The sequence below is a fragment of the Copadichromis virginalis genome, linkage group LG10, assembly GCF_057382275.1.
Source record: "Copadichromis virginalis isolate Kocher_CV1m ecotype Utaka linkage group LG10, C_Virginalis_male_GT1.1, whole genome shotgun sequence".
NCBI lineage: Eukaryota > Metazoa > Chordata > Actinopteri > Cichliformes > Cichlidae > Copadichromis > Copadichromis virginalis.
The window spans coordinates 9,128,707-9,143,978 of record NC_140627.1 but is presented as its reverse complement, the minus strand read 5'-3'; the positions used below and the strand labels follow the sequence as shown (position 1 = coordinate 9,143,978).

The 15,272-nt window shown below is 42.4% G+C and overlaps 1 protein-coding gene across 6 annotated transcripts in view; it reads right to left on the bottom strand.

Annotated features, from left to right (window-relative positions):
- Positions 1-1,019: 1,019 nt before the first annotated feature.
- Positions 1,020-15,272, bottom strand: part of ncor1 (nuclear receptor corepressor 1) — a 62,307-nt gene continuing 48,054 nt past the window's right edge. For 3 of the 6 annotated variants that reach the window (XM_085469683.1, XM_085469687.1, XM_085469685.1), the window contains 23 exons: positions 13,441-13,604; positions 13,015-13,129; positions 12,599-12,684; positions 12,327-12,498; positions 12,114-12,242; positions 11,934-12,017; positions 11,605-11,852; positions 11,150-11,459; positions 10,573-10,785; positions 10,170-10,346; positions 9,609-9,758; positions 8,844-9,014; positions 8,565-8,700; positions 7,849-8,315; positions 7,031-7,147; positions 6,366-6,514; positions 6,022-6,239; positions 5,795-5,938; positions 5,523-5,668; positions 5,337-5,390; positions 5,057-5,236; positions 4,792-4,962; positions 1,020-3,526 (listed from right to left, as the gene is read on the bottom strand). In XM_085469683.1, the coding sequence (XP_085325809.1) occupies positions 3,330-3,526; positions 4,792-4,962; positions 5,057-5,236; positions 5,337-5,390; positions 5,523-5,668; positions 5,795-5,938; positions 6,022-6,239; positions 6,366-6,514; positions 7,031-7,147; positions 7,849-8,315; positions 8,565-8,700; positions 8,844-9,014; positions 9,609-9,758; positions 10,170-10,346; positions 10,573-10,785; positions 11,150-11,459; positions 11,605-11,852; positions 11,934-12,017; positions 12,114-12,242; positions 12,327-12,498; positions 12,599-12,684; positions 13,015-13,129; positions 13,441-13,604 (3,998 nt within the window). In that variant the 3' untranslated portion in view covers positions 1,020-3,329. The remainder of the gene's footprint in view (positions 3,527-4,791; positions 4,963-5,056; positions 5,237-5,336; positions 5,391-5,522; positions 5,669-5,794; positions 5,939-6,021; positions 6,240-6,365; positions 6,515-7,030; positions 7,148-7,848; positions 8,316-8,564; positions 8,701-8,843; positions 9,015-9,608; positions 9,759-10,169; positions 10,347-10,572; positions 10,786-11,149; positions 11,460-11,604; positions 11,853-11,933; positions 12,018-12,113; positions 12,243-12,326; positions 12,499-12,598; positions 12,685-13,014; positions 13,130-13,440; positions 13,605-15,272) is intronic. The other 3 variants (XM_085469684.1, XM_085469688.1, XM_085469686.1) reach the window with 2 other exon arrangements.

The window sequence follows — 15,272 nt, the reverse complement described above, 5'->3', positions numbered from 1 at the left end:
TCACACAGGCATTTTCTTTCTTTCTTTTTAAATAGATTTTTTTAAACTCGGCGTATTAAAGGAAAATAAGTTCAACGCGTCCGCGTACATGAAACTTGAAACCCCTTTCCACTTCCTTTCTTCGTATGGGTTAAAACGCTCAAGTCATTTAGATATTCAATAAGAAAACAGTGTGCTATTGGCAGACGATATAAGATCGGCAAAGCTTTTTTCGATTGGACATTTAGCTCTGGTATAAGCAGTAAGTAGTCAAACAGACCCATTTCACACCAGACACAGTGAAACACACACACACAGATTTATTGTGCCTACCCTAGTGTTTAACGTGCTCTGTCACAATGGGTTGCAAAAAATCTGTAAACAAATCTCATTAGACAACCTACACTTTTTCTGGTAAGACAGGTCAAATAATCAGTGTGTGAATCACACATGAATAAAAAGAAGCCCTACTGCAAGAATGACCTGTTATACACTTCCACTGTGGCATCTCAGCTAAAGGTTTCAAACACACTGGGTCTATAACTGTCACCACAGGGACCTCCTTTAAGGCCATCAACTTTACTGAGTGCAATAATACACAGAAGCAGTCAGCCAATACATAACTTTTTCTACAGTCCATGTTAAGATGTGTAGATTAAAAGGTCAAACTGACAAGAGCTGATAAGAGAATGCTGCAGAATTATTAGGCAGCAGTAATTGAACAACATTTTTTTAACTGCACTACCAAAGTCTCAGGTGTGTTGGTGTCGGCTTTAATTACACATTTCATTTTTCAATTTGTAGGAATTCAATTAACATTTTTGCCTTCTCACCTTCAATTTAAGTCTGGGAATCCTTAATAGCTGATATATTTGTTGCATTTGCCCAACTTTTACCTACAAGGGATCACTGGCATTAATTTCCATTTCATACTGGATTACCTGACAAATAAATCATTGCAATATGCGTCAAAGAGTGCGTGTAACTGCCAGTGCACAACCAGAGAGAAGGGAAAAAAACCAAACAAACAAAAAACTGCACACGTCTCAAGGATCGGCACATTTTTCAGTGGTGAACTGATCCACTTTATTTGATTGGTCTGAACTCTTGTAATAGCCTACTGAGAGACATTGTGCGATACAAACATTGCATTTCAACATCATAGGTTACACGGGTTTTCAAGTCTCAATTCCAAAAAAAAAACAAAAAAACAAACAAAGAGCAAAAAAACCCAAAAACACCACTGTGTGTTTGATAGAGAGCTGAAAAGATGCTCCAATATTTTTTCGGCTTCATGTCGGATTTCTTTAAGATTCAAGTTTGTAAACTTTTTTTTCTTTTTGTCATTGCATTTGTAAACAAATAACACCCCATCTAAACGGGATGAATTAGCAAAGATGTTGAAGAAGAAAAAATGACAGAAAATAAAAATCTGAACATGTGCTACGACAATTTTAAATCAAAAAAATGAAAGAAAAAGCAACAACAAAGGAAATATCAAGTTTAGAGCAGAATGGGTTTGTTAACTGAGCAGAGTGAAAGCTGAAAAAGCCAAAATATTTTTTTTCCACATATCTAAAACAAAGTTTACTGCCGTGTATTATAGTTGACCTAGTATAATTCATATTCAAAGCTTTATGCCTGTTGTGTGACACAATGAAAGCAGAGATTAAGTGGTCATGGATTTGAATCTTCATGACATCAAATGCCTAAACATGTAATGGTACCATACAGTTCAAACTGCAATTGTGATGCAAGTGTGACACTAAACAAAAAGATTCCTGTACCAGCTACAAGGAAGAAAAAAAATCGGGGCAAATTTCTGTGAGTAGTAGGAAAAGTTAAAGCACATTTTAGTATACTCCAAGGCTGGAGGATGAATAAGTTACACAGCAGGTAGTATGCTTTTTGTTGTCAAATGCTACAAAGCAAAAAAAAAAAAAGAAAGAAAAAGAAAAGGAAAAAGTGCAACAATGGTGCAGACCATTTTTTAAGTTTGGTTAGTTTTGTCTTTGTGTGTAATAGAAAGACAATTTACAGAGTTCAGATTTTTGTCAGGACAGTATAATTAAAAAAAAGAGGGATTACAGAAACAAATACAAACATTAAACACAAACATATATCTCTGAGAAAATTAGTTAAAGCTGCCTTCTTTCTCAAGTCACAAGGCATGGCAAAAGCATTAAAAAAAAACACAACTTCCTGACATTTTTTTTCTTTTTAAACCATGACGACATTGCAGAACAAATCATTCTGGACAGTTTGGAAACCGCAAAGAGACAGCTACATGTGACACATCACATAGCTCTTTTGGAGAAGAAGAAGGAAAAAACAAAAAAAAACATATTGGCTCACTTTCATTATTCAGTCGGGGTCCAGGAGTAGTCATAATGATATAATTTCTGGCGAAATTAAGCTTATATCAGACTTTTCGTCTCTCTGCTATGACACCAGTGTTCTCAACTTGTTTTGAAGACATTTCTCTGTCTAGGGTGAGCGGTTATCACTACCATCCAACGCTTACAATCCATGCATCATCTCCGCTGTGTGATAAAGACAGTTATCAGATACCAATGCTGTTTGAAATGTTAGTCTGTTCTCCTCTAATGTCCGCAACGTTCAGGCTCTGGTGGTGCTTGGTGGATGGTGCGCAGGGTGGCACAGTCTCTGTGCTCTGCTCATGGTCAAGTACAAACCACAGGTCCGGTCTCTCTCTCTCTCTCTTACCGTTGCAATGGTAAAAGTATTTGTTTGTGTGTGTGCTGGGTGACAGGGTTTGGAGGGGTGGGAGATGTTGGACTACACAAGACCAACTGTGTTATTAAAGAACGCACCCACACTCTTTCCATTTAAAGTGGATCAATTTAAAAGCGACATTAAAATAAGAAATAATCAAGTTAAGAAAAACACTGCAAAAGGTTACTCTATTTACATACAATGATCTTCTTAAAGACAAGGTATATCTTTACAGAAATCAAACAAAATTCAGAAATAGTTTCTTCTGTTGTCTTTTTTTTTTTTTACATATTAAGTTCTTTATCTTTCCTGCATCTCATGTCATCACCTCAAGCTGAGTTTTGTTTGTTTTTTCCCCCACCACAACAGGCTGGACGAGTGCTTCTGGACCAAAAGCAAGCGACGTCCAGGAGAACCCTTCCTGTCACAGGCTGCTGCTCGTACTCTCAGCCAACAGCCAGGGGGCGCCATAGCACCAAAAATAAAAAAGGACAACACCCCATCTACATGTTGCACTCCCCAGTGAGCGAGGTTAGTTCCAGGAGAGGGGCGTGAACAGACAAGCCAAAGAGCAGGCCTCTCTTCTGGTTAATAAAGCTGTAAGCAAGCGGGGCTCAGTCATCACTATCAGACAGGGTCTCGTATTGCTCCGACAGCAAAGACTGCCACTCTCGCCGCTGGCCAGGGGCTCCAGCTGGATTCTGCTGCAGCTGCTGCTGCTGGCTCTGTATGGAGGGTGACGCTATGGAAGTGGGTGGTGTGTTGCTCAGTATGCGCATAGTCAGCGGGTTGTATGGGAACTGGATGGGTCCTGTGGAAAAAGGAAAACAACACGAGTGGGCAAAATGTAGATGAAATGATGCCAGGGCCATATTTTAGGAAGCAGGTTCAACAAACTCCGAGTCAAACCATAAACCCTGAGCTGATGTCCGAGTTTCTGATTCAGGAAAGGCTGACCAGAGCTGGCGTTTTACATTTAACACTTTAGTTACATAAACTTTACATGTAATTTTGGTAGGATGACACATTTTAAATAAGAAATACAGATCATGTAAGGACAAAATAACCCACTAAGAATTTATCAGTTTTAAATCCGGCCATGCTAGTTAACTGAAACCCAAACATGGTCTACTGAGCTGCTTTGATCCGTTATGGAATTTATGACATGGATCCAGTTCTAGGAGACCTGATTAAGGTGATTTTCAGATTAAGGTGAGTTTAAGTTTGGATTTCACACAGTGTACTTCAAAATGTTGTTTCACATCATGTAATGTGTCTGTGAACAAATTTCAACATGAAATGTAGTCAGAACACAATTAGAGTGTCTGCAACTGCATTTAAAAAGTCACTTTAAAATACATTTAATGTTTCAGAAAAATTGCATGACACTCTTATAGCTGCATTTCTGTCCACACAGTTAGAAAAATTGAGACTACAGATTTTACATCTGAGATGTAATCTTGGTCTTTATCTTTATAATAGTGACGACTAAATAACTGTGAACGCAGTCGTGTTACATACAAAAAATAGCAAATAAACATGACTTTAGTTTCTACCAAAAACTCTACCAAAAATCTCTGCAAATGAAACTTTTCAATTGCACCTTTCACAGCAACTTTATGAATGAGGAAATGAAACTGAGTGTCAGTCAGCTGGTTTGGGCTCAGCAGGAAGCGAGGAGCCAGGGGAAGACTTTCAGAATTTGTTGAAGAACTCATTAACAATGAATTAACAATTAATTCATTATTCTGTTTTTTTCAGCATGCACAAGAACTAGTTCTCCACCTGCTGCAGGTTCTGCTTAGATGTCGAGAGCAGTAAAAGGTTGTCACCAACTGGTGTCCAAGACTGTGGAGTCTATAAAAAAAGACAGCCCACCACCTAGAGAAGCAGCTGAATGATACTGAGGGCTCTCACAATAACAAGCTAACTAACAATCTAGCTGGGAAGTAAACATCAGGAAGGAAAAGAAAAAATAAGGTTGCTGCTTAATAGGTTGAGCTTACTCTGGAATAGAATCATTTAAGATCTATGAGTAGAAAACAGTAAAGTGACAGTAGAGACTGGACAGTGCACCTGTGGAAGAGGGTCGGTCATCCCAGCTCCACTGGGATTGGGCTTGTCTGTGATAGTCTCCCTCAGAGTGGACGGAGGACACTGATGAGGGGCGCTCCCCTCCACCGTAGACCTGACCCAGGTTAGGAGACTTGGATTTCCGGCTGTTGGCTTTTCCCTGCTTCTGCTTACCTGAATTCAAAGAGGTAGAGGTAAATCAACATTATCCACAGTCCTTCAGAAAGGGCACAAAGTTGACTACAATAGCGGGGGTATTCCTGCTTACCCATGCTGGGAGATGGACTGGCCTCCTGCCGAGGGTCACTGCCAGTGTTGGATGTTACACCACCCTGTTGGTCCTCCTGTCTGTCCTCCAAATTGCCCATTAAGGCCTTGCGGATGATGTCTTCCAGACCCAGATTACTGGCTGGGTCACTAAAGGAGTGATTCCTGGGGTTGATGCTGCCTAAAAATCATATCACACACACACACACACACGCACAATACAGTGAGAGAGAATCGGCATAAATACACAGTGTGTCTGAACAAAATATGCTGCTACTTACTGGAGCTGGTAACCGCAGGCAGGTTGAAAATCTCTGTTCCTGGTTGTGCGTTTCCTGCAAGACAATTAATACTGGTGAAAAAAAAGCTGGTTTAGAAGAAACCGAGTTCAAAACGCTTTAATAATTCACATGCATAAAGAGCTAGAAGGATTTAGGTTAACATAGGATAAGAGAATACCCACTTACCAACATCAGAATCACCAACACCAGAGGTGGAGTTCAACTTACGAAAGATCTCCTGCTTCTTCGATTTCACCATTGGTGAGGTGTTCTCCAGCTTGGTGAAGAAGGAAGGCAGATAGCTAACACTCCCTGGGGACCGTGAGTCACTCCTTGAACCAAAAAAAGACACAAGGAGTCAGACAAAACAGTGACACAAACCTTCAAAAACATCAAAACTAAATCTGAATCATTATAAAATCAAATTATCAAACAAACAAGCTGAGCCGCTCCTGTACCTAATCTCTGAGCTGTCACCCTCTCGCCGCTGGGGTGGAGGTCCACCTGACTCCTGTTTGTCCATGCCTTGGTAGCTCTGTGGTGGAGAGATGGGTTCATAGTTCTCCATCGGCCTGCCTCCTCGCTCTGGAGACTTGCCAGGCCTGAAGAGGAGAAAGAGAGCAAATTTTTGTCAGATGGCAGAAAATAAATTGGTTTCATTCTAATTAATTCAGGCATTCAGTACCTGGCTCTGGGCTTGTCGGAGGCGTTCTCTGGGGAAACTCTGCTGGAGGGTCTCTGGTGGTGTTGGGCCTGCACCTGATTCTCAGGACTGTAGCGACTGGGCATTTTGCCTCGACCTGAAGAGGACACAGGTGGCACAACGCTCTGGAATGCAGCAGAGGCTGAAGAGGAGACTGGAGGAGGGTCCTTATTCCTGGCAAAATCCTGTGTTATGATGTGCTGCATTACAGGGAGTTACCACAAAACCAAGTTAGCTAGCTGTGATTACCTGGTGCACATGGTAAATTCCTATGTGCTGCATTATTTTTGATGTTGCAGGCCATTGTGCTCTCCAGCATTTCTTACCGAAATGTGGTCTGCCAAGGTCATGACTCGATGAGTTTTGGGGACCTGTGAGTAGCTGTCAGCCTGGGAGGAGGAAAGTTGCTGGGAACTGGACTGTGGTGGCTCCCCTGATTGCCGGTATCGACTCATGTCATAAGATCGCATGCCAACTGCGAAAGGTTAACCAGGGACAGAGCAGAGTTGTTTTAGAGAGAGCCATGGTGAAGTGAGAAGTGATGAGATGGCAAGGCTCCAAAAGACTATGCCAAAAGTAAATGATCCACATCTGCTTTCAGGTGACAAAAATAACTTTTGAGTGCAGTCTGGGGACTAGACAGTCTCAAATCACAAGGTTAGTCGGTGAAGCCATTCAAGGTATGGCATGTTTACTCAGCACAGCTAATTTTAGCCTTTCATGCCAAATCTTCAACCACCCCCCAACAAGTAATCAAGGGTATCGTTCTCTAACCAGAAGATTAGTGGTCTGAGTTGAAGAGTTTTAGGATAAGATACTGTAAATTCCCCAATGCACCAGTTGGTATGCGATTGTGTGACAGAGTTTAACTGCATTTAAAAAATCCATTGTATGAATATCTTTAATATAACTTGAATTATATTTGAATATTAGTAAAATCACTCTGGTTTAAATAAAAAAAGGAATATCCCCAAAGTTAGGATGTTCATACCCGATGCCTGTTGTTGCACATCTTCTGGTTTGTCCTGCTGAGGCTGGACAGGGGAACTAGCTGGACTGATCACCTCAATTGCTCCACCACCAGTGTTGTCATAGCGACTGGATGTCACTGTGGGACAAGTATGGACAAAGAGTTACTGTTGACTGAGGCCAAACTGATAGCAATATTTGGTGAGTTAAAGAAAAAAACAATGAACATTAACTTAACACAAACGTATGTGTCTTTTTGAGTCCTTAAGATAATATGACAATAAGGCTACTTTCAGCTTCTTACTAATCACAAGAGGTTGTTACAGTCGGTAGCGCTGCAAGTTTGTTTGATGCCCTTCCTGAGGTAAACCTAAAGGGGATCTGTGTGTCTGGCTGGATTTGAACCAACAACGTTTTGCTTGCGAAGCAAATGTATTAACCAGTACACTATGGAGGGGCCTAATATGCTGTGACAATGATTGCTCTTCTACGCTCTGCTTGACTCTGCTACTTGTGGTGTCTGTAGCATTCCAAACACTTGTTGCCAACAGGGCAGTTGGAAAGTTCCTTCTCCTAAACTTTGCAACGCCAACACTGTTGAAGGGCATTTCTCCTATCTCTTTTTAAATTTTAATTTATCGGCTGCAGATACTGATATGTAGGAAAATAGCCAATATTTGCCTACATATCAGCCCTACCAATATATTGGTCAGGCTCTACTACACATGAGATGTACTGTTCTATGTACACCTATCCTTTCATGCAACTGCGGATGTTACGGTATCACAGAGCATTTATGTGAAGCTTGAATAGTTCTCTTTTTTAATCCAATACACTCACAGCTGCTAGATGAATCCGAGCTCTGGGAGCCTCGCTCTCGCGAGTCTTTGTCCGAGGCTATCTGACGTTTGATAATGACATCAATGAAATTGGCGGCTGTCATAGTCGTCTTTCCATGAGTCCGAAGCTCCTCTTCAATGCGGGACTTTGTTTGAGGTCCCTTATCCTTAACCCCAACACCAGTGCTTTCAGAATAAGCTGGATAGGCTTTACTCCCTGGCAGAGACATAGCTCCATACGGTGAATGCAGAGATCGCCTTTCTGTCTCCTGTTGTTGCTGTTCAGACAGGCTGGATGCTCGCCGAGCTGAAGACATATCGTCATCTCGTTCATGTTTGCTCTCCTTCACTTTGACCACGTCCATCTGTGGAGCAGAAGCTGCGGCGTCCACCAAAGCAGCCAGAGCATCAGCTGCAGTACTGTGGCGGGCGGTACTCTGTGGTGCAGATATAGCTGTTGAAAGAGGCCTAAAAGAGAAAATAAGAACTCGATCACGTCAAAAATATTTGCAGAAACATGTGCTCATGTAAAATATTTTTCCATTCCATTGCATCAAATGAGTCTAACGAGGAGACTTTTTAGCATAAAGAAGTGGCTCACACAGTTATCATGTCATGCTGTTGCCCAAAATGTAATCATGTATAAAAAAAATATGCATGTGCAAAAAATCTTTAGCGAGCTAGAGGAAAAGAGACCCAGAGTAGCTTTAAGCTTACATCAGAGAGGTGATGACACTCTTTGGCTGGAAGATGCTTGGCCGCTGTGGAACTCCAACATCCTGTGGTCTGTGTGAGGGAGAAGGGGAGTGCAGATAACCTCGACTCCCTGGCCGGACTGGCTGCTCTGGTCCGCCTTGAGGACACACATAAATATTTTACTGTAACAGTGTTTCAAAATAAAAGCCCTAAGAGCACAGGTTCCTATACTGAAGGGACTAAAAACATCAGAATGAGATTTCCAAAACTGTACGAGTTCTAAACTCAAAAATGACTCACCTGCACGCATGTATTCATTGGCTCGCTCTCGTTCTCGCTCTCTTAATTCCCGCTCACGCTCATGTTCCCTCTCCCTCTGCTCCCTTTCCTTTTCCCTTTCCTTCTCCTGCTGCTCCCGATCACGGTCACGCTCCCTCTCCCGTTCTCTCTCATTGGCAACAGCAAGGTGACCTGAAGAGAACAAGGACACCACAGACAAAATGTAAAGACTCGACTCGCCTGCTAGAAAAATGCTGGAGCAGACTGCCTTTAGAAATGTTAGCTTTGCTGACAAGTTCTGAAATGGCCAGATGTACCATTTCAGATGAAACCAGGAAACTGTGCTGCTGCTGCTTTAAAGCTGCTTTAAACTCTTAAACTTACCTGGACTGAAAAATAAGAACAACTACAGACCACATAACTCAACTCTTTAAGCTCATCACCAGGTTTTTGGAATCTACATATTAAAACAATCGGTTTAGGCGATAGGATAAAAATAAAAAACAGAGTGCAGGCTATTTATGTTTTGTTTGTTTTTTCCTGTGCAACAGAAAACAAAAAAACAAAAACAAGGACATCAACTGCGCTGTGCAACGGTCAGGCAGTTTTATGGGAAATCACTCCCAGCATGACTTCAGTAAAACTTAACTTTTGTAACCAGACAAGCACAACCGACCTTTGCCACATCAGGCCAGCACAGAGCTGCACTTTTACAGAAGCGGCGATCGTGGCAAGGAAGATAAAGGGCACATGGGGTGTAGGGATGGGGAAGGGAGGGGTCCTCACCTTGCGACATGGAGGTTGGGTTGAAAGCTCTAGGAGGGAAAGGGGGCTGAGGTCCAGTGAGGTAGGCGATGCGTTCCAAAGTGGGAGTACCTGTTCCCCCAGGGTGAGGCAACAGGATAGTTGGAGGCATCTGGGCTAGATCAATAATCCCTTTTACAGACAGAAGCAAAGGGCCAACGGTGAACAACAAGAACCAATCCATCAATTTCTGAATGTATGAACACCGTCTACACTTAGCTGTAACCCATCACCTTCATCTGTTAGTGCTTCCAAATACAAATTGATCAATAAGCAACAGGGCTGCAAAGAGAGTGGAATAGTGGTCAACTTGTAAGAGGCAACCACTCAGCAAATGGAGATTTGCATGACTATACAAAATGTATAAATTGAGCTGTAGCCGAATCATTTGCAGCCCCAATATAAAGAACAAATCAGCAGAATTTGTCTAGGTCATTTGCTTCTGGGCGTCTGGAAAAGGTTGCCACTACTTCACAAGCACACAGCCTGCATACTACTACCCCTCCTGCCCACAGCTGTTAGTCAGCTATCGGAGGGCCATACCTCGAGATCCGGGTGCATAAGGGATAGCAACAGACTGTTCCCGCGGTGACAGTCCTCTGGGCATCTGCTGGGAAGTGATATAATCGTTCAGGATGGTCTGCCGTGTGTTCTCTATGGTGTACAGCTGGTAGTTGTTATGGTAGCCTGTTGGGGATGGCTGCCTGGGGAACATGAATGCTGTAGCAGAGGACAAAACAAAACAAAACAAAACAAAAAAGCCCATGAACAGAAGGCTCACTGATACAGATCACCACTGCTGACGTCAGCAGCTGTAAAAGATCCTGGACATGTTATGCTTATGAAATAGAAAGCCTGAGTTGCTTTCATCAGTTTACTCAGAATCAAGGTTTTCATTATTCACATGGTGACGGTAGAAAGAATAAAAATGCTTTAAACGCTATACCAGGATCCAGCACTCTGTGGAAGGCCAGGGTGGGGTCAAGATGTGGAGGCAAATGGCTTTTGTACACTTGGGGGTGATGGGGGTCGAAGGGGCTATGAGAGGGTACAGAGTCACCACCGCTCACTGGGGACTTGGCTGGGACACTGTCTCTCTGCGTCGGTGTCATGGTGCTCTTTCTTTCATGTGAAGCAGACTTTGCAGACCCCATCCCACCTTCAGAAGAGAGAGAGAGAGAGAGAGAGAGAGAGAGAGAGAGAGAGAGAGAGAGAGAGAGAGAGAGAGAGAGACGCACGTCTTATCTAATTAGTTGAAGCAACAACTTAATATCATTTCATTACTTTTCTCAGGAAAAAAAAGAAAGAAAAAAGAAAAGCTTATCCAGTGCCCTCAGCACTGGGTGCACATTGTGTATTAATTACTACTATAGTTTTTCGACAAAATAAGATCATCTGGTAAGGGAAAGATAAATGTCTACTTCAATTCTATCCAACTCCATAATTGTAAGAGTTATAATGTTTATTAATAAATAACTGAGAACCTGATGTTCTACTGTGAATAAAATGATTATGGAATATACCCTCTGAAGCTCGTCCCAGCATAGGTGATCCTCTAGACATGGGGTTGGTACTGTAACTAACAGGGGTCCTGCGAGCATTGGCGTCCTCATACAAGCCTGGGCTAAGCTGGGATTTGCTGGCCTCCTGGTGTGTGGAGCGTAGAACAGAGGTGGTGGAGTTGACCACAGAGGTGTGCCGTACTCCCTTACCCTCGTCGTATTTGGTTCGTTCCATGGCCTCCAGTTGGGGCATGTTGTGTGGCAGCTTAGTGGGACTGGGGATCAGGGACTTGACATTGTGTTTGATGGTGGGCTGGTTCAGATTGTGAATCTGGTAAAGGGTTTTAAAAACAACAGTTTAGTTATCAATTCATCATAAAAAATCAGTTTTGTATTTTTGTGGAGTTCATATATTAAATTTCAAAAACATTAAAGTAAATTGTTTAAGAGTGGCTGGAATCACAGCTCTGTCTGACCTGTGACATGGAGCCCTCCAAAACCCTTCTGTCTGGCAAATCAGGAGTCTTGCACATATCCTGTCCAGAATCTTGTCGTGGGATTTCATGAATAGAACGACCCATCTCTTTAATCGTATTGACGCCCTCGTAGGGCTTGCCCTTGCCAATACCCCCTTCGAAGGAGCGGGCAGGCGGGCTCTCCTGCTTTAACTGTTTTCCATATTTCATAGTATCGTCATAAGTCTCTGCGGCAGTTCTTGGTGTCCCTGGAAAGATTTGAAGTTATTTCAGGTTTGCTTATTCGTTCATGTGACTTTGAGTGATGCATCAACTTTACAGTAAGCTACCTTGCATTATGGATCCAGTGATCACCGGTCTTTCCTTAGATTCTCCATGAATGCTTTCTCTGGGCAAAGCTCTGCTAATTAACCCTGAGGGGGGAAAAAACAGAAACAGGCACCGTGAGCCCCTGACACAGAAAAGACAAACAAGGACAGTGTGTATATTCAGTGACACACAAGCAGTACCCTCCAACGGGGCTCCGTCTCTGCCCGTGTGTCCTCGGCCCATGGGTTCCTCCATCATGTTGAAGGTGCGTTTCAGCTCATGACTTGTTCGGGGGCTGCGGGTGTTTTCCCTGGGGTTCTTGATGGCTACTGGTCAATAAAACATATAATAACACGTGTGTGCCAAACAAAGAAAAATTGCTATTTGCAATATCGACAATAAAAGGCACTTACAACTATCATAGGACACGATATGCCCACTTTTGCCTTCATAGATGACATGACCTTTAGCCAGCTGCTCCCCCCTAGCTTTGTCTGGGCTGCTTGGGTCTTCTGTGGCAAGCCTTGTGATGGTGCCCTTCAGAAGGTCAGCAGCAATGCTCGACTGGGCCAGAGCTGGTGTGCCCTGTTTAAGGGGAGAGCAAAGAAATGTTCTATAAATACAAAAAAAAAACCCATGAAGTGTAAAAACAAAAAAACAAAGCCTCATTTCATCCATTCATTACCTGAGTGATAGAGCCTCTGAAAGGCAGACCTTCGCCAGCCTTTGCTGGGTTGCCTCTACAATCCTGTATGGATGGAACTGCAGCTCCTAAAGAGTTACAGAGAGAAACAAAATATAACTAGACTATAAGGCTTGAGAAAGTTTTCTACTAACAGGAACTCCAGTTCTCTATTTGCAGAATTCTGTGTGGGACAATAGTAAAACAGACAGACCATGCCATAAAGTAGGTGCAATGCCTCAGATGTCAACTGTGACAGAATTTCTAAAGAGCAACGTCCTTTGATCTGGATGTTTTGCTTTCTGACACTGAAAGCAAAGCATTCATTTTCATGCCATGCTTGGTTTTCCAATGTTGCCAGCTCTATATGAACAGAAGAAGTGATAAACAGCTTAGTCACATGAAGCCTGTTATCCTACCAGGCTTGTTAAGATCCTGCTGCCGCGGCAGACCCAGAGAGATGGAGCCCACACTGCTCTTAGTTCCCTCTGGCCCATAGATAGCGTGGGATGGCAGGTATGTGCCAGGAGTTCCCTGGAAATTAAATCACAGAACATATTTCAAAGTCAGCTCACTGGGTACACAGAAACAATAAAGCAGTTCATTTTATTAAGATGGGATCAACTGTCCTATTCTACCATCAACAGTGTAGTAGATAAATATAGTAATAGTTTGAAAATTAAAGTGTTGATCCTGTCATGGACAAAAAGATTTATAAAACCTACATATGTTAATCTTACATCAGAGCTCACATAAATTATTAAAGAATCTGATTTCTCCCCAGTGGTGTAAGAGAACAGCTAGTCTACTGGTAAAGCACAAACATCATACCCCAGGTGCCTCACCTGGGAGATGGAGCCTCCTTGGATGAAGGAAGGCTTGTCTGTGGGCTTGGTAGTTGGAATGAGTGGAGGAGGAGAGGGAATGTTGGGAGGTCGAATGGTTCTGAACGTCATGCGGCCTCCATCTGGTATATTCTGGACCAGCTGGGTAGTTGCAGGGTGAAGGACTGGTGGAAATACAGGAAAGGAAATAAGATAACTGATTAAAACAGCTGGGTATAACATCAAAAAAGCAAACCAGTGCACCCAACATACTGTTTTTTTTTTAGCTTTATTCCAAATTAAATACTTCATGATAAAATATTAAGCTTTGTTCTGACAACGCTCCACTGAGTGGCGAAGTAAGCAGAGAAGACCTCATTTAACAGCCTGTCTTCAGCCTGTGGTATCTTTGGCCCATGCCCGCTGTCTACTTGACTGTCTCCTGGGACAGCTGAATAGACAAAATGAATCATAACACACCTCAAACATGCACCCACACAGACCGGGAGTAACCTCCCTGCAGGGAGAGCAGCATGCACTCTGCACTCTATCAAAAATGCAAATGGCAGCGAGAGTTCCTCCAGCGGGCACGGGCGTCATCCTGCTGCTGGCTCATGCAGGGACAGATAAGAAAACAAGCCACTCTATGACGAATTTATAAGCCTCTGTTGCAGAGAAGGGACTGTGTGTCAGGCATTAACATTCATGCTCAGGAAGTTCAGGAACAACAACTTAATTCGGATGGACATGATTTTATCCTTGCCCCAGATTACAAACAGGGGGGGGGGGGGGGGAGTAACAGCAGAAGTTTTTGTATGCATCCTATAAGATGGAAAATAAGATAAGATGACCTTTATTAGTCCCACACGTGGGAAATGAGGAAGTAAAACATAGCACCTCTTCCCAGCTCTATAAAGTTCTGGCAAATATCTGACAGTCAATCTGCATGTAGTAAATCCAGGATAATCCCCTTATCTGGCTTTGATTTGCTGTCACAACATCATTAAAATGTGAATCTGTTAATCATCATCAACAAACAGACGGTGTATGACCTTCAGTTTGCAGTGATATTCAATTTCAGGATTCATAATTCACTATAACCATATTCTAACCGGACATGTAGCACACCTACAAGGGCGATACAGCAGAAATGCTCTTTGATGACAGCAGTCTAACAGAACATCAGAGTGGACAGGACATGGTTAGGTCTTTTTTTTTTTTTTTTTTTTTTTAACCGTTGATTAATGAAAATCACCAATAGTTAAAATGATATCATTTATGAAATTATTATAAAGAAACCTATAAATATGGTTTAATGTGCTCACTTATGTAAAGCAAATACACAAAATGTCACGGAGATCAGAGGGCAACTATCACTGGAAGTGGGCTCATTTTCTGAGACACAACAAATGGAGCCAAAGAAGTGTTACCTCTGTCTGATCCATTCACAAATAAGCAAATTATAATCCAACCGGTTATAAAACGTTACAAGCAGAGAGGATGACTTTATAACAGAGTGTAAAAAAAAAACAAAAGAAACGTGACATAGAGAACTTCAGATATGCAGGATATAGATATTAGCAAAAGCAATGGATGGTCATATCTGGGCAGAGGTTTCTTCATTTCACCTTAACACTGATTGCACACTTCCTGTACATTGCTAAATGCTAATGTGTACACATATACCTTTGGACTTGGGAAGATACATCTTGAGTAATACACAAGTGCTAACACGGTCACATCCCATGACAGGAATAAGAGCTCCACAGCAATCCTCATCTCCACTCCAAATTTAAAGTGGACCTACCATGCTCACTGCTAGCTCCACGTTTTTACTCTTGGACTCTAGTATA